Here is a 23,296-nt window from a genome sequence, read left to right on the forward strand (position 1 = left end):
TCTAAGGCTTTAGCATATTCACACTCCTCCATTGTTCTTCACATCCTTCCCCCCCATCTGACTTTCTCAGGATCAGTAACTGCAAACAAGCTACAGACTATAGCTGCAGTGCTTTTTGTTTTGTTTTGGAGACAAATGTGACTAAAACTCAGCTGAATTCTCCACTAGTAAACTGGAGACAGGCGGCTCTCTGCCAGTTTCATCTGATCTCACCACTGGAGAACCAGCATTGGTTTCATCTTGAACCATTATTTGGTTAAGGCTCACTTTGCGACCAGCTACGTGACCATGTGCAGCATCCCCTCCCTCCCTCTCTCCCTCTCTCAGCATCACACCCCTCGTACACGCTGTCCTCAAAACCTCCAACGGCACTGTACGCGTCGGTCTGTGTGTGCTGAGCCGTCAGGGAGGAGGAGGAGGTGGGATCTAAGCTTCTGGTGGTAGTGGGCTAGTATACGTTGACGAGCGAGACGTGCAGGTCGTCATTAACCGCGATTCCCACTGGTTGTTTTGGGCCCAGCGCAGGATTTCCCGACACCACTCCCCACACAACATCTCAGCGAACGACATACACTCATCCACCGCTGTCTTTAATTATCGCCGTTTTCCTCTTCCCGCGGAGATCCCAGCGAGGTTTCCCGTTAACCGCAACCGCCACCATCGTCAACATCACGGGCAGAAGGGGGGCTGTGTGATGACCGGGTCGCCCTGCTGCGGTGCTTTGGTTATGTTGAAATAAGGCAGCTCTCGTCGTCAGGACAGTCTTCGCTTTCAGTTTTTTTGGGTCGGTTTGTCGCTTTTTTTTCTTCTTTAAAATAAAGCCTTCCAGCACCCTGAGTGTGTGTGTGTGTGTGTGTGAAGAAACACACACCAGAAGAGCACGGCTACTACTGGGGCTGAGGGAACCGCTGGTGAGTGAATGGTCCTATTTTCTTAACCCTTCATGTTTTAAGTTAGCTGCTAACCGTGAACCGTTAACGGCGCTGAACTTGGCAACAGTCATTGTCACATTACGAGTTCAGTATCAGAGTAACGCACGGTTTGTTTACTAGTTTAGCATGTGAGTGATTATATAATGTCATGCAGACTTGTTTTTTTCTCTGGGGAGACGCGCAGATGGTTATGCTTTTGACCTAATGCTATTTAACATCATTTTGGTTCGTTAAATTGGGACCAAACGGCTGCTCTGGTTTAAACGTTAAGTAACGCTATGTCATGTGTTGCTAGGTTAGCCGTCAACGCTGCTAGTTAGCTAGCGAGCCTACGCCCAGTTATCCCCCCTGTCCTGCAATAATCTGTGACCGCACCAAGCATTGATTAGCTGCAAGCATGAAGAATCCCAGCATGCAGTCACGTAAACGACATCACTGTGTGAAGTCATTTAGATTTGGCTCTCAAAGTGCCCCAGTGAGTGGCGTAATGATGTCCTATCACCGTGACAATCGCAACATTTTTCGCTCATTATCGTCATGTCAGTGCTTCACAGTGGCTGATCCACTGATAGTGGCTTAAAACCTCAACTCCACTCCCCTGTTATCCAGACAGTAATGACCCTTGTGAAAACGCATGGCAGGGGGAAAAACAGTAGGGCTTTTCTCTGCGTTTCCGTCCACACTGACAGCATTGTTTGGGCTGTGCACGCCTGTGCTATAACACGCTAATCCTCCGTGGGCATGGTTGGCAGAGGTGCAAGAATGAGACTATATGGGGCTGTATGAAGCCTCTGCCCTCCTCACTTTGCCTCAAGAGAGAAAAGGTATATGCGTAGAAAATGACTGCTCCCATCTGATTAAGTGCTGCGTGCGATGCAAGAAAGTGTTTGTGAATCATTGCAGCCCCCATGGTGCAGAAATCATGTTCGTATTTTTAGCTTACTGTTAAATTAGTCATGTCAGTAGCCTGCAAAAGCTGCCACCATACCAGAATCTTAGATTTTAATATATTTCCAGTGTAAGAAAAAACACTTGATTGCCTCTTTCGACACAACAAACACATCTCTGTACATTTGTAACAAAGTTAATATCTGTGCAGCCATCTTTTAAAAAAAAATGTTTTTATAGCTTTTGTACTTTTGATACTATCGAAGAAGGATATCATATTATTTAAAGTACCAGTGCTTTTGATGAGTGATAGGGGCAGACCGATATGCCATTTTCGGGGTTGATACCGATTATTAGAAATCAAGGAGACTGAAAACCAATATTTGGGACCAATATTTATTTGCAGTAAAAATATAAATCATGGTGTCAAATAATATAATATAAAAAAAAAACAGTGATTGAACAAACCGAAGTAAAATTTAGTTAAGTACTGTTAAGTAAAATTTCCAGGTACTTGAGTTTTTCCATTTTCTATACTTTCTCTCCACTACATTTAGTTACTAGTTACTTTCCAGATTCAGATTATTCAGTATTTAAAGGATATTAATTGTGATGTGTTACCAATTGTAGATATTGTTATGGGCAGGACATTGTGTGAGAGGATGTTTCATCAGAGCCAATATCTTTAGATTAGTTGTACTATCGGTATTCTGACAAAAAGATCACTGACAATTGGAAAATGCTGAATATCGGCCCCAATAATCGCCCATGGGCTATAATCGGTCTTCACCTACTTTTGACAACCTTAGTAATCTGGAAACAGAATATATTGAATCTCAACATACTTTTTACCCCTCTTTTTCCATTAAATAGTCTAAGGATCAGTGTTGTTATATGTTGCAATTCCCTCAGAAGGCTTTACATCTGTATGTCTGATTTGCTTAAATTGAAAGGTTTTGCTAATTCATGTGATAGATGGTGACTTGCATCAAAATTAAAAAATTGATTAAACGGTATACGCACTGACCTTGGTGATACCATGAGTGTGCATCTTGTTCAGAATGGAGACTAAATCGATTGGCAGTGTCTGTAAACACGCTGACTATGCTCATTCAGACGCAAGTAGTATTGTAACTGAACCATGCAGCCTTCTCAGAATACATTTCTGAATAGTTACTTCTTATTGTGAAAGCCCAAGGTCAAAAAAATCAGTGTCCCAAAAAACTCTTTCACTCTTAAATCTCTGGACAGATTTTTGTCTTCCTCCACATTGTATTGAATTTAGGTCATTTCACTGACTACAACCATGTGCCAATGCAGGTAATGGGACAATGAACTTTGCCGAAAGCTCAAATTTGATCAACCTTATGTGCGCTGACCTCTGAGAGCGATGCCATTGACTTGACTGTGCACATGATTGGACCTTTAGTACTAAATGGAGAAAGGAATTATTATACATTATACAGCATTTTAAAAAGCACACAGACTACGGGTGGCAGTTATACGTAGCTGAATGCCATATTTAGGTGTAGAACACAAGTCCTGAGGGGCTTTGAGACTGTATTGGCAGAGTTCAGACATGCTTTACAAGGTGCCTTAGCACTCAGTTAGGGCTGGAGGGGTTAAACATTGCAGTGCACTTTGCATTGCATAAATGTGAAAGCATGCTAGTATTAGTATAACCTGCTCTTAAATACATTAAGCTCAGCTCAACAGGTTTCATGTCTGGAGACCATTATGTGTTTAAGCAGTTTCAGAAACTGTATCAAAAAGGCAGGAACAATGAAAGAAAAACAGACGGAAACATCTGCCAAAGAATCAACTCAGTCAGTATGTCAAAGCAGGCAACAAACGGATTTCTATATGATCTGCATGCATAAGCTACTTTACAGTTGTAAGGCTTAGGAGAAATAAATACAGTACACAATAATACTGAACACTTAATCACCTGGCCCACAGCTTTTATTACTTTGTGCTGCCAAAGAAGCATCAGGGATCTGTTTTCACAGCTGTTGATTTGCCTAGTATTATATGGACCATCTATCTAGCAATATTAGTAAAACATTTAACATGATGTTGCTTCCCTTAGAGGTAAACCCAGAAAATATTTTTCAGTAGAAGGCAAACTAAATTACATCATTATTAAAATGGCTCATTTACATATGACTAGTGCAACCAAATCCTTAAGAAAACATTTGTAGCTGGCTCCTTCTTTCATTTACATTTACAGAATTAGTTTTTTTTTTCCCTGAAGGGATTGTGTAGTGCTACTAGGCTACACTAGGCTTCTGTCACTGTAAGGTTTTAGTGCTTATACAAGTTGTGTAATTTTCCACGTAATAGGAAATGAGCATTACTGGACATTCATGAAGTGAGGGGAACTTACTGGAGGGCCTCACATTCAAGGCAAAGGTTAAATAGTCGAATAGCACATTAAATAACAGATTTAAGGCAGACTTGTTATTTCCTTTAAACACATTAAACCAGTCCGTCATATTTCAAATACATGTTTCTCTCCCTGGAGACAATACAAGCTTGACTGCTGCAGCATTTGAGACATAGGTGATCAAGAGACATCCTTCAGTCTCCTCCAGTCTTCTTCAGTATCTGCAGTGCTCACATATAATGAAGGAACAATATGAAGAATTAGGAAGAGTGGTAAAGGACCTAATTTTTTTTTTCCAGTGTAACAGTATTTTCCCATGCTCTTGTAATTGGTGGCTGAATGTGACTTGTAGAAGCATGTAATCGTCTGAAAATATATTTAAAAATTTAAGATTCTGTGGCTATGTGCTTATGTTAGTTCAATAAAATAAGAAAGGGATAATGGTGGAACAGGAAAGTACGGAGCGATAGCTGTACAGAGGAAAAGGGGCACAGTAGAGAGACGGGAGAAAGGCTGTCTGGACAGGTCTTGAAGTTTTTTATTAAATGTAATCTGACACCTACAGCTGTGTACGAATATTTGTCTGAAGCCCTTCGTGTGTCAGTGGACGTGTTATATATCTTATGGCAATACGAAGGGGGGGAACACTTAAACAACCAAGTACGAAAGGCTTCATTTGAGACAGTAATGGCAGAGGTGCTTTGCAATGTTAGCATTAGCACTTACCTGATCTTGAACTGGAGTGGTTAAACATTTAGCTGCAATATGTGGAGCACAAATGTGAAGGCCTGCCAGTATTATGTGCTTTTAAACACATGAAGCTCTTCTTTGCAGCCTTCAAGCATTAATGTTTGGAGACTGTCATGCCCAAGGTATTTCAGGCACCATATCAATAAGGCAGGGGCACAACAATACAATTAGATTGCCCAGAGAAACGGCTGGGTGCTATTGTGTGTATTCGTATTGACACTCCAGCATCAGAGAACACAGCAGGTCCTTTGTATAGGTTGCATTGTCTTTTATGTGAGTGTGTGGGGGACAGCTTTGTTTGAGTTAAATGCAAGCAGAGGGTCATGCATGAAGCCTGCATGTGCATTTCAGGTTGATAAATAACTGACCCCCTTTGGTCTCATCTAGTTGGTTGATATATAAAGTTCTTGGCAGAATTTTGGATATTTTTTTGTTTTCTCCTTAGATTTATCCACTAATAATTATCATAAATACTGTTGTTCTTGGCCATGAGCTCAAGGAACTTGGCCAACTCAAACAGTAGTTTCTCAAATAGACAACACTGAGTGCACACACAAATGGTCTTAATAGAATATTTTAGATTTAGTTACAGTTTGTTACTTGACACCTTTCGTTTGTTCTGTTTGGTCTCTGTAATTGTTTATTTCATGCAGGTCAGTGGTTGATGACCCCAAGTTATCTGGCATGACTTGCAAAGGGTTAAGGTTGTTTTCGTGTTTCAACTTGACTTACTCACTCTCACATGACTAGAGGTTTTATTTATAGTGGTGGTGACCCTGCATTTGCAGGCCAGGCCTCAAGTTTCTTTGTGGAAGGTTGCTATGTACTTTTCATAGTATTAAGCTTGATGCAAGTTGAATATCATCTTTTTTCAGTGATTTTGTTTTAAAAGTGTATTTTCAAATGTTATATCTCAGTTCATTATTTAATGGGGTGCGGGTGTGGCTACTAAACCTAAAATCTAAGAGTCAATGGTTTACAAAAATAGATTAAGATAAAGTAGAAAAGAAAGTAAAACTAAGACAGTCTAATGGCTTCAGTTCATGAGGTGACACAGTACACTGCAATTCGAAACAAGCCCTCCAGAACTGGCACTAGATACAGGGAGACAAGAGTGCTATGAGACAGCTGTGTGTGTCAGTTTCTCTTGTTTGTGTCAGCTTGTGTTACTATCAGAATCCAATGAGGAATGATGGGCTTTAAGGGTAGGGAGAGAGAAAGTAGAGCAAACGTTTTCAGTTTGCTTCCATTTAGATCATTTTAGTTGATGATTGAACCTCCTCCCCAAGTCAAGTCAAATAAGAGGTATTAGGCCTAAGAGTTTTGGTACTCAGTTTGCCTTTAGGCCTACATTCAAAATTTGATGATACTCAATAAGTTTCTGGATTTCATACCGTTTGGATATTATTTAGATACATTATGATTATTTAAATCAGTCATAGTAATCAGACTCTTTACCACTAACCCAACTCTCCATACTCCCTTAGCTGCTTCCCCATACAAAATTAAGCCAGCAATGCAGTAAAGCTTCAGTTTTTCAACAAACCTTAAAACATTCCACATCTTTAAAACATATTCATGTAAGAATTTCGAGGACTTTCGAGGCTAACAATGAACTGCATTTCGAAAGTCAAACAATTCTTGTAAATTATTCTAGTAAAGACATGCAGTTCAGCCTAGGGCTGGGCGATATGGACTAATAGTCATATCCCGATATATTTAGGCTGAATATCGATATACGATATATATCCCGATATTTTTATGCAAAGTGAGAGCAAATGTTAAGTCAAAGCCAAATATGACATGTGGGTGGGAATTTCGTCATTTTAGGGGCAAGTCCATTTGGCCTTCACTTTTTTTTTTTTGTCAGGGGCACCAAGGCCACATGACAGGGCACAAAGGCCACTGAGTAAAATGTGTTGATTTACCTTTCAGACTGATACCATAACATCCTAATTTATAATAAGACATGGATTATGTATTAAAACATTTTTTAAATACCAATATCAAGTTAATGTTACATTACAAAACAGTTTTTTTAAGTAGGGTTAGGGTGAGGTGAGTTTTGTGACACCACACTGAATATTAGTGTTACTGAATATTTCTCCCAAATAGAAATTCCCCAAAATTATGGCAAAGCACATTTTTTCTAAACAAAAAAATTGTAGAATAACCAGCAGGAGACCACTGATGTGTTGAGTGATTTTGGTGGCACTACACCCTGAATAATAGTGAAGTTATTGAATATTTTTTGTACTTTCTCTTTTCAGTGCTGCACTTTGTAGACGGTCCCTGCGCTCTCGTCTCACAGCTGGCTGAGCTCGCTCGCTGTGCTGTAAGTTTCGTTCTTCTGTTTTGAGACGCTGCTGCTGTGTGGCTTTCACCTGAGATCATCGTGATGATGAGACTCCACCTGCGCGAACCGCGGACTCACTGAAGTTACTGTGAGTGACTACTGTGCACTCAGGTGGCTGTAATTAAAGACAAGCTCGCTATGCTGTCCGGTGGCCGTGCGATGATATTTTTTCACGGGGTATCAAGGCCAAAGTGCGGGGCAACGGTGGCCACCATAGTGTTTGTTGAAGAGTGCCGGAGTGTCTGTTCCAGCCCCTCCCCTCTCTGTACATGAAGGAGGAGGGGCGGGGGGAGCCGTGCAGAGAGCCCCGGTTCAGCGGTTTGCCTGGAGCAAGGATCACAGCGCAAAATTGAACTATATCGATATACGCGATAGGGTCTAATTCCATATCACATTTCAAAAATATATCGATATAAGTTTTATATCGATATATCGCCCAGCCCTAGTTCAGCCCCCAGTTATTGGTGAAGACACACAGTTTTGCTCCCAGCCATTATTCAAGTCATGCAGTTCAGCCCCTAGCCATGAGTGAACCATAGAATTCATCTCCCATCTTACACTATGTTTTGAGTCCTTCATTCCTTTCCTAATTTTTCAACTACTTATACTCTTCTAAACTTTTATCTACTCATTCATACTTTAAACCACAAATTCAATTTGAACTGCATTTAAGTTGAGTTCAATTCAACCATTTTTTCCACGTCTTTCATACAATATGTTTGGTGGTACGTGTAATGGCCTTAGATGTAGGCTAAAGCCAGTAATCGGAAATAAGCAGCCGACATCAGGTTGACCTTGTCAGCTCCACTCAAGTCCTGTGCCTCCCACATCTCCTTAACTGGAGTTATAGTTACAGCGACCTACTTACTGTAGAACTTGGCCAAACTTTGGAAAAACAAGCTTTTTATAATGCATATTTCAGGGCTTCAAGAGGAAACACAGTTGGATACTTTCATAAGTAATCCGGTGTGTGATCATTGATATCATCATCTTCATTCCTCCTGTGAAGAAACACAATAAAACTCTGTGCATTGCCTTTGAGTTTTTAACAAAGAGAGGACCTTTTTTCTAGTGTTCTTCACACATCAGTGACAGTTGTATGATCCTAGGTTTGGATTTTGTATGCTTTCTGACTAATCGGTTTACCTCCTTTCTGGCTAAAAGGACGATTTAACAAGCCACTCTTGTCATAAAACATTAAAACTAGGAGCCATTATGTTTTGATGGATGGTCTGATATCTAAATGGCCCATTGCCCCATGATTTACCCTGCTCATATGGTTGGAAATGTGGTATGTTTGTTCAGTATCATCATGAATGTGGGCATTTCATTGACCACAGCCAGCACATTTTGAAGAGTCCCTTGCTCTGCCTCTGAGGCCCTAGTGTTTGTTGCTGCCCTTTGGCATATTAAGTTTCAGATGTGCAAATCTCACGGCTGGCCGTGGCTGCTAGTGGAAATTTCCACTTCTTGTTTGGACAGCATCTTGTGAATATGAAGATGTGGGCTCATGACAAGAATCTCCTGAACTGAGTTAAGGTTTTGGGGTTGTTTTTGAAGGGAATTTGGTGTGATAAAACAAGGGAGGATGTACAAAAAACTAACAAAGGAAAAAGGCACATTAGATGCACATTCAATTCCTCTCTACTGTTTAAGGATTTGGCAACCTTTTTCTTGGAACAAAACAAATGGTAGTCAGCAGTTGCATGAGACTTATCTTTTCACATGACAAATATGAAATGTCATGGGTCTAAAGTCCATTATCTGTTCATTTGATGTATCTATGGGTATAGAAGAGCACTGGGGAGGGTTGGAGGAGTGGCTTGTTCCTTAGGTTTGATTAAGCTCTACAGCCCATACAGCCTTTACAACACATGAAAACATCAAGCTGTGATACTTTTAAAAATTGGTTTAAGGAAGTCTGTGCACTTGTTTGGACAGGGCAAAGTTCACAATGAATCTATGTTGTTACCCAAAGAAGTGATGACTCATTGGCCTAGAAAAGACAGTCCTTCAGACAGTATTTAAGGTTGTAGAGTGGTTAATAAACACTCGACAGAGGAAAAAGATTCATGCTGAGGCCGTACCTTTGCTACACTTATGGAGCGATGTTATCCCCAGGCACAGCTAAGAGTTCCCAGCACAGCTCATAGATAGCTTTATTCTATTACATTTCCAATGGAAGAAAAGAGTATACTGTCCCCATTCCCAACCCTAACAGAATTAAGCTTTCATGTTAAATTGTTTCTCAGTCCAACATACAAGGAAAGTAAACCCAAAATACAAATGGTTGATATTAAATTTAGTGTATTGTGAATAGTTTTCTGGATAAGCCCATATGTGCAGTTATATGGTGGGGCGACATTTTTTTGTCCAGATTTTTTATATAATCATTCTGGTTCATTTTCTTTGTTGTTTCCTGGTTGTGTACATATTCTGTGTCAGCACAGGCTGAATTTATTTGGGAAAAGTATGTGTCCTCTTTATAATTTCACTGTATCTTTATGACCAGGTTTGGGAAACATGGTTCTCTGATACTTAAGATATATTTTTTTATAATTTAGGTGGACTGATACTTTAAGGCTAACACAGGAGGTTAAAATATACAGTACATTTTCTGTTCCATCATACCACGGGAAACGGTGCACAATGAATGTGATTTGCTCACTCGCACTCATTTCCTATGAATGTAATGTGCTGCGCGTGGTCTCGTTGCTGGTTATGTAATAGGGTGAGGCCTTGTGAAAAATGTCCGAGTGAGAGAAGCAGATGGTGGCAGAAATGGTGGGATGAGGAGAGCAGATGCAAATCACATCTGCCCTTTCCAACCAGAAGACGCTGTTCGTTGCCAAGTCATCACATTCACTCTGAATGCTTTTTAGTCTGATTGTTGGATTGTCCTCTTTGTGAGAGGCACACACAAAAACAACAAGCTTGTAACTGGTATACATCTCTACTTCAGTAGGTGTGCAGTGGAGATAGCCCTGTCGGCATTGCCTCACTGTACATTCACATTTCACAACTAGTTTAGGCCAGTACCCAATGAAGCATGCAAGTTTGGCTTTTGTCCTGAGTGGGCCCTTCAGTTTCAAAGAGGGAGAGGGCCAATGGGGTATTTTTAGATGCACAGGAAGCTATTTAGTTGCAGGAAGCATCAAGGAGGGAATTTAGGACCAAGTGTTAGACCTTGTGCCTAGACTGTGGAAAGTTTTAAAAGTCACGGCTGAGATTTGATTTTCTTTTTTTTTATTTGACTGCAAGATTTGTTAAAATTTGTGGGAAATAGATGGGTGGCAAATTAAAACCAAATATTAGTTGTCTTTACAAGCCACCAGAGGAGCTTCAACAGGCCTTAGCACAGACTACAAATCTGTTTAACTCCAAAGACTAACAGGTACTATTTTTTCAAAATGGTTATTTGTCATTAGGTGTTTTGAGGATGGTGATCATACTCATCCAATCATTCAGTCATCTCCTGCAGCCTACAAGGAAGCGGTTGTACTTCTGTATCTCCAGTCACTCAGTGTATTGTATCTATATTGATTTCTGATTGTTTCACAACTATATTGCTCCATGACTGGTTGCATTGTCATCCTTTTTCAGTTTTAGTTCAGCAGTACATGTTGGTTCATTTGTAACAGACCCCCTGAGTTTGACGATGCAATACCCTCAAAAGTGTGCTTCTGGTATGTGGGTTGTTTACTGCTAAGGGGTCCGATTTCTGGATTGCCTGATGAACCCATAATCCACTAGGTCAGTGAATCTTGATACTGTAGGGGTGTTGCACTGAGCAAAGGGGACAGCCTTGGAGCAGAAGACTGACTGAAAGTTGGACCTTTAAAATCTGTCATATGGTCTTACCCGCATTGAATTACATTCTCTCACCTCCTAAACTCCTGCCAGCAAAATGACACATGTCTGTCCTGTAGCTTTCCATAGAACTGTAAAGGTTGATTTATGCATTTGCATTGGATGTTACAGCAGTTCTGCTATAGCTCCCTTAGGGGCAGAAACTGAGTTATATTTTGGTGTAGGTGTTGATCCATTGATTGTCAAAACCCCACAGCTACTTTAGATGGATAATTCATAGATTTTCAGGCCATGTCAAGCATCCATTATATACATTGATTTAAATGAATTGTTATAGCGCAATGCTTACAAAGGGTTGCCTTGTTTCAGTCTTTTTTTGTGGTCATTTTTAAAGCTAAATATTGATGGTTAAAATCATCAATCCAGAAGCCCCCAAGGAGTATATTACCCTAAATATTTATTGGCTTGTGGACTTGAAGGTCAGTGGTTCAAGTCCCACCCGGACCAAAAAAAAATAAATTATGTGGACTGGCAGTTGGAGAGTGCTGGTTCACATCCTGGGCATTGCCGAGGTGCCCTTGAGCAACGCACTGACCCCTAACACTGCTCATTGGGCGCCGTGGCTGCCCCTTCGCTCATCTCCGTGTGCGTTTGTGTGTGCGCACCTGTGTGTGATGTGAGTGGAAAAAAGAATTTCCAAATTTGGCATTAAAATAGTATATATAAAAAAAATAAAAAATAAAATAAAAATCCTAGCTCTGTAGCCAGCTAGCTATAGGGAAGGATGACATCTGACACATTATCTTTGCCTCTCCAACTGGTGGTAAACAGCTGACCATTAGCACTACACTAGATCTATTTAAATGACTGAACAAACTGGAGATGTGAGTGGTGATTCAGAGGTCTGGAGCCAGACTAGCCCCATATGGCTTTTGAAATGTTAACTACTTTCATGCATAATTAATGTGTCTATTGTAATGTCAGATTGATTGATGTCTTCATTTCATGGATAGTACACAGCTCACTATTTAAAACTGATATGCCAACAAAGAAGTGCTAAAAATGTCCAAATCACAATGCGGAGCAGCTTTTACATACATAGGAATTGGATGTTAGTAACCCAAGTGGCTATAGAAGTTGTGGCTGGCCGCTGGCAATAGAGATAACCAGTTGATGGCCGGATTGCAGTTTTCCTTTGTCTTCGGGAGTAGAAATGGACTACTGCTAAGGCTCCAGAAGAGTTAAGAGTGATGTGAAGGTTAAGAGTCAAAGAGTTAATTAGGGACTGAATTATGTGTGGGGCTTGTTTGAAAAAGAGAAGGCTGTGAGACACACCAGTCAACCAGAGGCAACCAACTGAGGGGGTTCTCAAGGACAACCCAAGTAACTTCTCAAGGACTTGAGTTATAGATCTACAGACATTTCTGCTCTTCAGCATGAAGGCGCCGCTCGGGTATGTGCACAGCACGTTCACCACCAGGCAATCTTTATTTAAAACTGGAGAAAAGTCAATGTATCAGTGCACTAAGAAGAAGTTTGCTAGTTTCATTTCATTTGAGCTTTAACTATTTAGTATTTTCTCTGTTTTGTGACCTTTTCAATTATATGGAATTACTTCAAATATACGAGTTGACAAAGGTTACCTAATCACGTACTCTGAGGAATGGAATGTCAGCCTGTCAGTGTCATGTATTTCCAGAGGGGCTTGTTGGTTTGTATGAAAGGTACGTAGCGCTGCAGCATGATTGTCTGTTCAGATAAGCAAGTGGAGGTTCTCCAGGCTGTGGATGCAGGGACTAAGACACAAGCATGGTGTCAGTTTAGCATGGAGCCTTGAAGTTGGTCAAAGAATACCAAATTGATGATACCGCATGATAAATCATGATACAGCTGATAGTTAGCTGGCAAAATCAACGGCTAAAATGTTTGGAAATTGCACCTGCTTGAGTCATAATTTGATATGGCGGGGAATTGTGCACATTACTATGGCTGAACAAATCATCATGACTACACCTGGACCGGAGGGGAGATGTTGCCTCTCCATCCAGAAGCCTCCGTTTATAGGCATTTAATTTGATTATAGTTGAGTTTAATTTCAGTGCCTCTGTTCGGACTCTCCATGCCCCAATACAGTATCCTGAAGATAAGAGCTGCATGGTAAACAAGTGTTCCTGTGTCAGTAATTCTCTCCCCTTCAGGGAACTGTTGGATGAAGTTCTCATGGCGGTCCTGTAAGCTTGTGGGTTTAGTATCCTCTTGTTTGTCTTTTTATAAGATCCCTTGTCCAAGCTATTTGTCCCATCAAAAGATGTATCTTAAATGCTGGACACAGTGTCCCAGCCACCATTTGAAACCCAAGGACATGATGATTCTGTCTTTTGGCACTCACATCACCAAAACATGCCAATGATATTTACTGTGATTGCACGCGCAATGTGCTCGATTTGCCAACTTTTATATGTTTAATCTGCCTGACAACATATAGTGTGAAAAGGCACTTGATGAAATAAGATTATCTGGTGATATGGTGAGAATTTGAAACATGGAAAAAACACTTCAAGTTACAAATCCCGTCAACCCCTGATATCAAGAGCCAGGTGTCACTGACACTGTCTAGTGGCTCCATTTTGAGGCACCATCATGACTGCCAATACTGTCTGGAGTAATGTTACATAGTGATATTGAGAGAGTGTTCCCCATGCTGACATACCGAAGTTATTTAATACAAAGCTAGGTTTTGGGGTGCTGTTATTTACATATGGTGTAATCATGAGCAGGAGAGGATTGTTAATGGCCTCAGCAAAACCTTCAAAACTTTCCACTGTCCAGAGTGTGGAGGAATGAAGCTCTCTGTTTAGTGAAGAGGAGGGGCACAAGACACGGTTCCCAAAGGAGCAAAGTTATTCCTGTCCTTGCCTCCTCCTCTTCTCTGGGTAGGCGTATTCATGTCTGGTCTTGTCCCTATGGTGTATTGTGTAAGAGAACTTGACCAATGGATCCTTGTTGGTGTGCTCTGGCTTTTTATGAATCAGCTTTTCAGAAGGATGCTAACACAGTATGAGCAAATACATGTAAATATCTTGCATTTATAATTTAAATTTAATTGCATTTTTACTTCTTTGTTAGCAGTGCAACAGTATGTATTTTAAAAGGTATATTTCAAATTATGAAAACATAATCAACAGCTTTCTTTCCTGAGATAGCGACTTGCCTTGTTTATGGAAGATAAAGAGGGCAGTTGAATATAAAGCTTTAGCTCGAATTCCATGCCATGGCATGTGCAAGTCATGTATGTTAGAAATTGGAACAGTTTCGTAAAGTGACATGTATGTACTATGTCCAGCTCATATTATGTATGTTTATTAATAATGTAAATTATGTATTCGTAATGTGTTATATACAAACTATACATAAGCATAGAAAATGGTGAAAATATGTTTGAAATATTTATTTTAATGTATGTCTATGGCTATTTCATATAATGTTTCCCCACATAACCCAAGGATGTAGGTAATAATCATATATTGCCTTATCGGTAACAACAGCTGTAGTTGAACATGTGGAAATGTTTTACAGGCTGATAAAGCCGAGGATAACATCAACATTTACAATAACACTAAACTGAAAATGAAACCCAACCCTGAAAAATGTTCCTGTAATGCTGAAAGTGAAAGTTCAGTTCCATTTTTCTTCTGTGTCATTTATTGCTGTCTCACTATTGGTTTAGGTTTTTTTTCTGTCAACAATGTATTTAAAGGTGTGTTACAGACTCTGTCATTTGTCTCTCTCTACCAGAATATCCATGAGCTCCGATTTCCCACACTACAGTTTCAGGATGCCAAATATAGGGTTCCAGAACCTTCCCCTTAACATCTACATTGTGGTGTTTGGGACAGCCATCTTTGTCTTCATCCTCAGCCTACTCTTCTGCTGCTACTTAATAAGGTAAGACCCATGCAACCATTAGCTTTGGATTTGGCTCCGCTTACAATCATTATCGTGTCCCACGTTGCTTTGCTGTTCAAGTTTGTGGCAATATGTGTCATACAGTGCTCTCTCTTTGGCGAGGCAACATTGTATATTCACTGGTGGCAACATCTAATATTAGATGGATGCAACAAGTTCTGGTGGTAGTGTAATATTCATACACAGCCACTTAAAAAAAACAGGTTGTAAAACACAGAGAAATATGTATTTTTCAGCCTTTATTCCAGCTCACACATTGATACCTCCACAAATATAACAGCACTGAAAGATTAATGCAGTTTTATTATAAAAGGATGTGGTGCGCTCTAATTTTGCTTGTCCTACAAGGTCACATTTACACATTCAAATAAAAAGGCAAATTCCAACTATTGTTACTTAACATTTAAACAGATTTTAAATTTACATGTGAATTTACAAATCAGCGTGCTTTGTTCAGAAAAGGCTTTGTACAGCCTGAAGACCATGACAGCTTTGAACGTACTGTACCTCCTTTGACAAGCAGATTGTCAGAACCACCACTTATGTGGGACTTGAAAATTATAATGAGGACTGAATGTTGATTGTCCCTGACTGTCATTATGCATCTTTCCTCTTAACACCTCCTTGTACATTTCAGGTCGTGTTGGCTCATGAATTATTTGTTCAGAAGTGCCCTCATGTACTTCTTCACTGTAGCTGTATCGTAATGGCTCATTACTAATTGCAACTTTATGTCTGGTAATCTAAAAAGTAGAAAGACAGCCTTGAAGGTCAGTACTAAACTTGTGTGCACCCTGAACTTACGTTCATAAAATCTATGCAAAATAATGAAATGAAATGTCTTATCTTTGTGCAGTTTCTATCTAACAAACTGCATGACACTTGTCATAAGAGCTTTTAGTTGTGGCTGAACCAAAAGGATTTCATTTTTTTCTCCTTTTGGAAATGTGTGATTTTGTATGTTGTGCTAATAGTTGTTTCACAGGCGGGCAACATGTTTCAACAGCACAGTTTGGAGAAGTTTGCCATGATACCACAATAAATAACTTGAAAATCTAAATCTATAAGAAAAGCAGTAATATTCTGAGATCAAAAGCTGCTTGTCTTCATTATTAAGATCATGGCACTTGGCGTCAAAGAAACTCAAACCCACTTAACCACCTTAATGTCCTCACCAATTCCTACTAGTACTCAATTGCTGTATTACTATGTATAGAATACTATTTGCATTAAATTTGCCTTTGGATGTTTGAATATCTTGTTTGAACCATTGATATTTACAGTGTTAAAGCTCCCTTCTCTAGCGTTTAGCTTTGAGTGTAATCCAGCAATTATTTCCCATAAAGTAAGGTGGAGGTGATTACTAGCCATTCCCTTGCCCCTTTTTTAAATCCCACTGTCAAATTTTCCTGGCTGCTGTTGCTGCAAGAGGTTTTCTCCTGGCAGCAACAAACTGAACCCAAATAATGTCCAACATTTCTTATCTAAGACAGTGACAAGCAGCAGTTTCCAACAAATTTCACCCCTCGCCTCCCTGTCATATCCTATCTTGCAGGGCAAATGGTAAGTAGGTTAACAGATACTCTGTTCCACCAATTCCTTATCTAACTGTGAAGTGACACTTTATGACTTTGATGCAGTATCATGATTCATCACTGAAAGTAAAGATAACCGGCGTCAATCACTTAAGGAAAAAGAGCGGTTTTGCTCCATAAAAGGCATGTAGAGATGTAGTCTCCCAAAGAACTTGCCCAAAATGACTTAAATTATTTGGACCATGATGCATGTTGAAACTACAAATTGTTCTGGCTTAGATAAAGGCCACCGTAACAGGGAAAACCTAGGGTTTCTTTGCAGTAGCTGTTTACATTGACAGTTGAATGAAGGGACCAGGGAATTTACGTTAGAGCTGACATGTGAGAAGTCATCATTCCAACAAAAATAAACATTCGCATGTAGTTTGACACATGGCAGACTCTCACAGAAATACTCAACCACCGCCATCACTGAGTCTTCATCCACACACACACGTGTGAAATATGCAATGCAGTATACATTACAAGGAATAAAAGGTGTTTTTTGATTATGGGGTCTTTGTTAATGTAAGGGACAGGAGGCCTTGAATTCATGCACTTGGCCTAAAGGTTTTTAAATAATCAATGTAAAGAAACCTGTTCAAAACTACAGTTTCTAACATTTATTCAGTGCTCTCGAGGGTTCAGTGAAGTGACCCAACCATTTGGTCATGTTTTACTACACTGCTCAAAAAAATTAAGGGAATACTTACATCAAAAATCGGATCTTGATGAACAAATCATTCAAGTTGAAAATCTTTACTGATGTAGGCCTACATTGTATACGTTTTTGAGAAAAAAAACAGCAATCAATGGAAAACAAAATTATCAACCTATTGAGTGCTGGATCCAAAATCACACAGATCAAAGTAAAAAAAAATCAATTCAGGCCAATCCAACTTTTGCAGATTTTATCATGGCAACACATAATGCGACTCAGTAGTGTACTATATGGCCCCAGAGTGCCTGTAAGCACTCCCGACAACATCTCATGCTCCTGATGAGTCAGCAGATGATGTCCAGGGGGATCATCTCCCAGTCTTGGGTCAGGGCATCGTGAGCTTTCTAGACAGTCTGTGGCCATACTTGGAGGCATCGGATGCACCGATACAAAACATCACATAGTAGCTTAATTGGATTTAGGTTTACGAGAGGGCCAGTCCTACTGCAGCAGCGAATGGTCTGACACTCGCTCTGAGGATTTCAACCGGTACTTAACAGCAGCCAGTGTACCGTTGACTATGATTTGGAGGTCTGTGAGACTCTCCAAGGATATGCCTCCCCAGACCATCACTGACCCACCACCAAACTGGTCATGCTAGATGATTTTACAGGCAGCATAACATTCACCATGGCGTCTTGCGGCTGCAGGTAGTGCCCCATGCTACCAGTAGTGATAAAGACACTAGCAGAACACAAAACTAGAGATTAATCAGTCAGGAAAGATGAGGAGAGAACAAATGTCTGTGGCCACTACATGCAAACCACACCCTTTTCAGGGTTTTTCTTGCTTTTGCCTCTCCACTGCACCTGTTGTCACTTTCATTTGCAACAGGTGAAAGTGATTCACAATCACTTGTGCTTCCTAAATGGACAGTTTGATATCCCTGAAATTTAACTGACTTGGTGTTATACTGTGAGGATTAAGTGTTCCCTTGATTTTTTTGAATAGTGTATAATCACGGCTGATGGAGACATTTATGAGTCAGTACAATCAAATAATGAGAAAGATGATTTAGCTATGGTTTGAAGGGAAATTTGGATGCCTGATTCAACTGGGCTACTCTCCTTGCTCACTTTGACTTAGTACTCAAGGGCCATTGAGCAACCCCAATCAGTCACCCAAGACCAACTCACCCATGGCCAGTTGTCCACTACCCTTGGGAGTATCTGCACCTTTTCCTGCTGACCTCTTTCCAAATGTCAGTTTCTCTCCTAGACTGTGCTGCTTGTTTTACAGATCCCTCTCACTCTGCTGCGAGAGGTTAAGGTTACTTATAATGGAGGTAAATCTTACAAACCTATGAATTTCTCCTATCTCTCTTGTTCTTTTCCTGTTTTCTACATGTTGTATTCTCCTTCTCAGTACCTAGATTATTTTCTTCTCCACTGCTCATGTTTTGTTTTACTCATTTACAAGAGTGATGTTAAGAGTTAAACATTGATTGCATCTGTGATGAGTTTAGCAAGCCATTTTAAAGTGTCTCAACAACCTGCAGTAATGCTGTTATTGTCTGATTCAATACATTTTGGGTGATATTTTGAGTTGACCTATTATTTTTCTGTTTTGACAAGAAATAGGCCTTAGGCCTAAGCCCTTAATCATATCTACAGTGAAGAAAATAAGTATTTGAACACCCTGCTATTTTGCAAGTTCTCCCACTTAGAAATCATGGAGGGGTCTGACATTTTCATGGTAGGTGCATGTCCACTGTGTGAGAGATAATCTAAAAAGAAAAATCCAGAAATCACAATCTATGATTTTCTAACAATTTATTTGTGTGATACAGCTGAAAATAAGTATTTGAACACCAACGTTAATATTTGGTAGAGTAGCCTTTGTTTGCAATTACAGAGGTCAAACGTTTCCTGTAGTTCTTCACCAGGTTTGCACAGACTGCAGGAGGGATTTTGGCCCACTCCTCCACACAGATCTTCTCTAGATCAGTCAGGTTTCTGGGCTGTCGCTGAGAAACACGGAGTTTCAGCTCCCTCCAAAGATTTTCAATTGGATTTAGGTCTGGAGACTGGCTAGGCCACTCCAGAACCTTGATATGCTTCTTACGAAGCCACTCCTTGGTTTTCCTGGCTGTGTGCTTTGGGTCATTGTCATGTTGGAAGATCCAGCCACGACTCATCTTCAATGATCTGACTGAGGGAAAGAGGTTGTTCCGCAAAATCTCACAATACATGGCTGCAGTCATCCTCTCCTTAATACAGTACAGTCGTCCTGTCCCATGAGCAGAAAAACACCCCCAAAACATGATGCTACCACCTCCATGTTTCACAGTAGGGATGGTGTTCTTGGGATGGTACGCATCATTCTTCTTCCTCCAAACAGGCTTAGTGGAATTATGACCAAAAAGGTCCATTTTGGCCACAAAACTTTCTCCCATGACTCCTCTGGATCATCCAAATGGTCATTGGCAAACTTAAGACGGGCCTTAACATGTGCTGGTTTAAGCAGGGGAACTTTCCGTGCCATGCATGATTTCAAACCATGACGTCTTAGTGTATTACCAACAGTGACCATGGAAACGGTGGTCCCAGCTCTTTTCAGGTCATTGACCAAGTCCTGCCGTGTAGTTCTGGGCTGATTCCTCACCTTTCTTAGCATCATTGAGACCCCACGAGGTGATATCTTGCATGGGGCTCCACTCCGATTGAGATTGACCGTCATGTTTAGCTTCTTCCATTTTCTAATGATTGCTCCAACAGTGGACCTTTTTTCACCAAGCTGCTTGGCAATTTCTCCGTAGCCCTTTCCAGCCTTGTGGAGTTGTACAATTTTGTCTCTGGTGTCTTTGGACAGCTCTTTGCTCTTAGCCATGCTGAATGTTTGGGTCTTACTGACTGTATGGGGTGGACAGGTGTCTTTATGCAGCTAACGACCTCACACAGGTGCATCTGATTCAGGATAATACAGTGGAGTGGAGGAGGACTTTTAAAGGCGGACTAACAGGTCTTTGAGGGTCAAAATTCTAGCTGATAGACAGGTGTTCAAATACTTATTTTCAGCTGTATCACACGAATAAATTGTTAAAAAATCATAGATTGTGATTTCTGGATTTTTCTTTTTAGATTATCTCTCACACAGTGGACATGCACCTACCATGAAAATTTCAGACCCCTCCATGATTTCTAAGTGGGAGAACTTGCAAAATAGCAGGGTGTTCAAATACTTATTTTCTTCACTGTATATGTGTATTGGATTTATATTCCTGTGCTAAGCAAAACAAACTTAACAGAGTTCAGGATGGTGTTATTCTGGCTCTTTCTGTTATTTGTGAATCCAGTTAATATTTGTTCAGTCAAAAAGTCACACGCTTATTATTCTACTGCCTGCCTGAGGCATAATGATCTTTAATGCAGAGCATACACAACCCAGACATGTTTATTTAAAATGGTTGTCTCTTTTTCAGATATGTAATTTTTATAAAACGTAGAACTGGTATGCATGTCAAGTATTATTCTATACTGTATGGATTGAGAATTGCCTTTTAATTATAACATCCATTGGACACCAGAGTGTTAGACTAGAGCAGACTGGTATCAGAAGGCAAGTATTTGAAAAGGAAACTGCATACATGTGTGTCATTTTTCTCTCTTTTTCAGGGATGTAGAACTTCTTTGTCTCTGTTTTGATATAGTCAGTCGGAGCCCCTTACTAATCAGAAAGATGCTTTGTCTTTACGTCTCCCCAGGTTACGGCACCAGGCACACAAAGAGCTATATGCATACAAACAAGTAAGCACTCCAGTGACACACACACACATATTTACACTGCAGTTCAGAAAAGTGAAATAATACATGACCTAATGTCAGCAGAAAATAAGTGTCAGAGTATGTGTACTTTAGTAGAGATTATCATGAAGTGGTCCCTAAATATCGCCGATTCTGCAGATTCTTCTGGCAGCGTCAGGTATTTCGAGGGTGCTTGTTGAATCTAGCCCATTTAGAATTATTTAGAGGTTTTTGGTGAGCACAAGTGTACTACCAAACATTATGAACTGCTCTCAAGCTGAAGGGAAGCAAGTTGCCCTGCTCTGCTCACAGTTAGCTCGGGCTGAGCATGATGGCAAAGTATAGCCTGCAATGCTAGTGAGAGAGAGTGATTGAGGGCATAAACATGACTCTCGCTACCTTCAATTATATAATAACAACATGTGAAATGAAGCCAAACATGTCAGAGATAAACACACACACACACTGGTGAAGGAGATGCAATTAACTCTGTAATTTGTTTCCTTACCCAAATCCTAACGCTGTTTATCCAGAGGAACTGATTGCTGTGTCTGCATAACAGCGTTAGTGTCAACCAGTGACTAATCTCTCCTCATCTCTTGTTATTCCTCTCAGGTCATTCAGAAGGAAAAAGTCAAAGAGTTAAATTTGCATGAGGTAAGCAGATCAACATCTTCTTTTGTTCAGTTATTATCAGTAATCACAACTTTCTTTATCTTGTGGACAGAACATTCTGTAATGTAACCTGAAAAGTACACAATGTACTGTCCTATAAACAATGCTTCTGCCACAATGTTTTTCATATACTCTTTTTTTTGTACTCCCATCCTCTTTGGATGTTCTGATACATGGAAAGCCACAAACCACACACTGTGCTCTCCACTGATTTATGATAAAGGGCTTAGGCTTATGCTGTCATTATCACAAACGCTGTTTGCTTCAGTGTGGTTAATGATAGGTTCCTAATGGCACACATTAGGTAATATGGTATATGCCTGCAGTTAGTTAATTATCTGTGCTTCTGTTTGTGAGAGTTTTTCTGGGTTTTGTTTAGTTTGGCAACGACGATGACCTACAGATAATTAAGGGTGCTGATACTATCAGCACTTCATTGGTATCAGCAGATAAAGGTTTCAAAATGGAACACCAACATCGGCCTGAGATGAACATTACTGCTAAGACGACTAGCTGATAAGATGACACACATGACTAAACATTTTCATTGGTCGCACTGCTGCACCTGATATCCAGGTCAGATTTTAAAATGTTTTTCTTGTGTGTGTTGTGAAAAAACATGTATCTGCTCCTTCATTGACATGATTTGGTTGGAATCCAAATTAAAATGTGTTATTGGTTGCGCTTACATTATGTGCTGGTGCACCTAAATGAAAAAGTTAGGCACACCAGTGCAGCCAGTTCAAAAGGTTAATCTGGAGCTTTGTATGTACTGTAACAAACTGTTTTTTTGAAAAGAATTGTATTTCTGCATCTGCCTTTAGGCTATCATCATGGAAGTAGATAGACTATGTTAATTCCACTATAGGAGAGTCTTGATGCTTTCTACAATTCGGCTGAAAAGATATGTGCATTTATCAGTTTTGGGATTAGCATTTGGCCAAAATTCAATATCGTGCATCCATGTTATTTAACATTTATGTGTCATGTGTCTTGTTATGTGAAAACTAGAATCTTGTGGTCAAGTCATGATTGTTCGTCCCTGTGCTTTTATGTAATGCTGTATGTCAGCTCACCTTTGTTGGAAAGTGACTTCCAGCAGTTGGTGAGTCAAGTGGCAGCACTGGCTTTGGAGTGGAAAAATGGTAGTCCCCAGACAGGAACACTATCCCTTTAACACTGTGGTGCAAATTAAATGTTATCAATAGCATCTTCATGTGTGCTTGGACACAGTTCCTTGTCATCAGTGTTGGAATTTCCCACTGTTCCACCAGGCCTCAGACTTTATTGTTTATGTTGTTAGAAACTGAGAGAGAGCATCAGAAGGTGTCATGTGAATGAAAACTGTGACAGAATAACCAGCTGTATTTGTTTAAGGACAATAATACACACATGCACACGCACAAGACTGGGTGGATGACCCAGTTTTAGAGGCTCCCACGCCAAAGGATCACCCTGGAGATGCGAGTATAGACTGAGCTGCAGGGACTCAATC

General features: G+C 40.2%; 1 protein-coding gene across 2 annotated transcripts in view; it reads left to right on the forward strand.

Moving 5' to 3' along the window:
* The first annotated feature begins 302 nt into the window (after nt 1-302).
* The window catches only part of rnf24 (ring finger protein 24), a 34,228-nt gene continuing 11,234 nt past the window's right edge, over nt 303-23,296 (forward strand). The window contains exons 1-4 of one of the 2 annotated variants that reach the window (XM_030413436.1): nt 303-911; nt 14,918-15,067; nt 21,087-21,129; nt 21,742-21,783. In XM_030413436.1, the coding sequence (XP_030269296.1) occupies nt 14,925-15,067; nt 21,087-21,129; nt 21,742-21,783 (228 nt within the window). In that variant the 5' untranslated portion in view covers nt 303-911; nt 14,918-14,924. Of the gene's footprint in view, nt 912-7,272; nt 7,292-14,917; nt 15,068-21,086; nt 21,130-21,741; nt 21,784-23,296 lie in introns of those variants that run through there. The other variant, XM_030413444.1, reaches the window with a different exon arrangement.

This window comes from Sparus aurata, chromosome 1, assembly GCF_900880675.1.
Source record: "Sparus aurata chromosome 1, fSpaAur1.1, whole genome shotgun sequence".
In the NCBI taxonomy this organism is placed as follows: domain Eukaryota; kingdom Metazoa; phylum Chordata; class Actinopteri; order Spariformes; family Sparidae; genus Sparus; species Sparus aurata.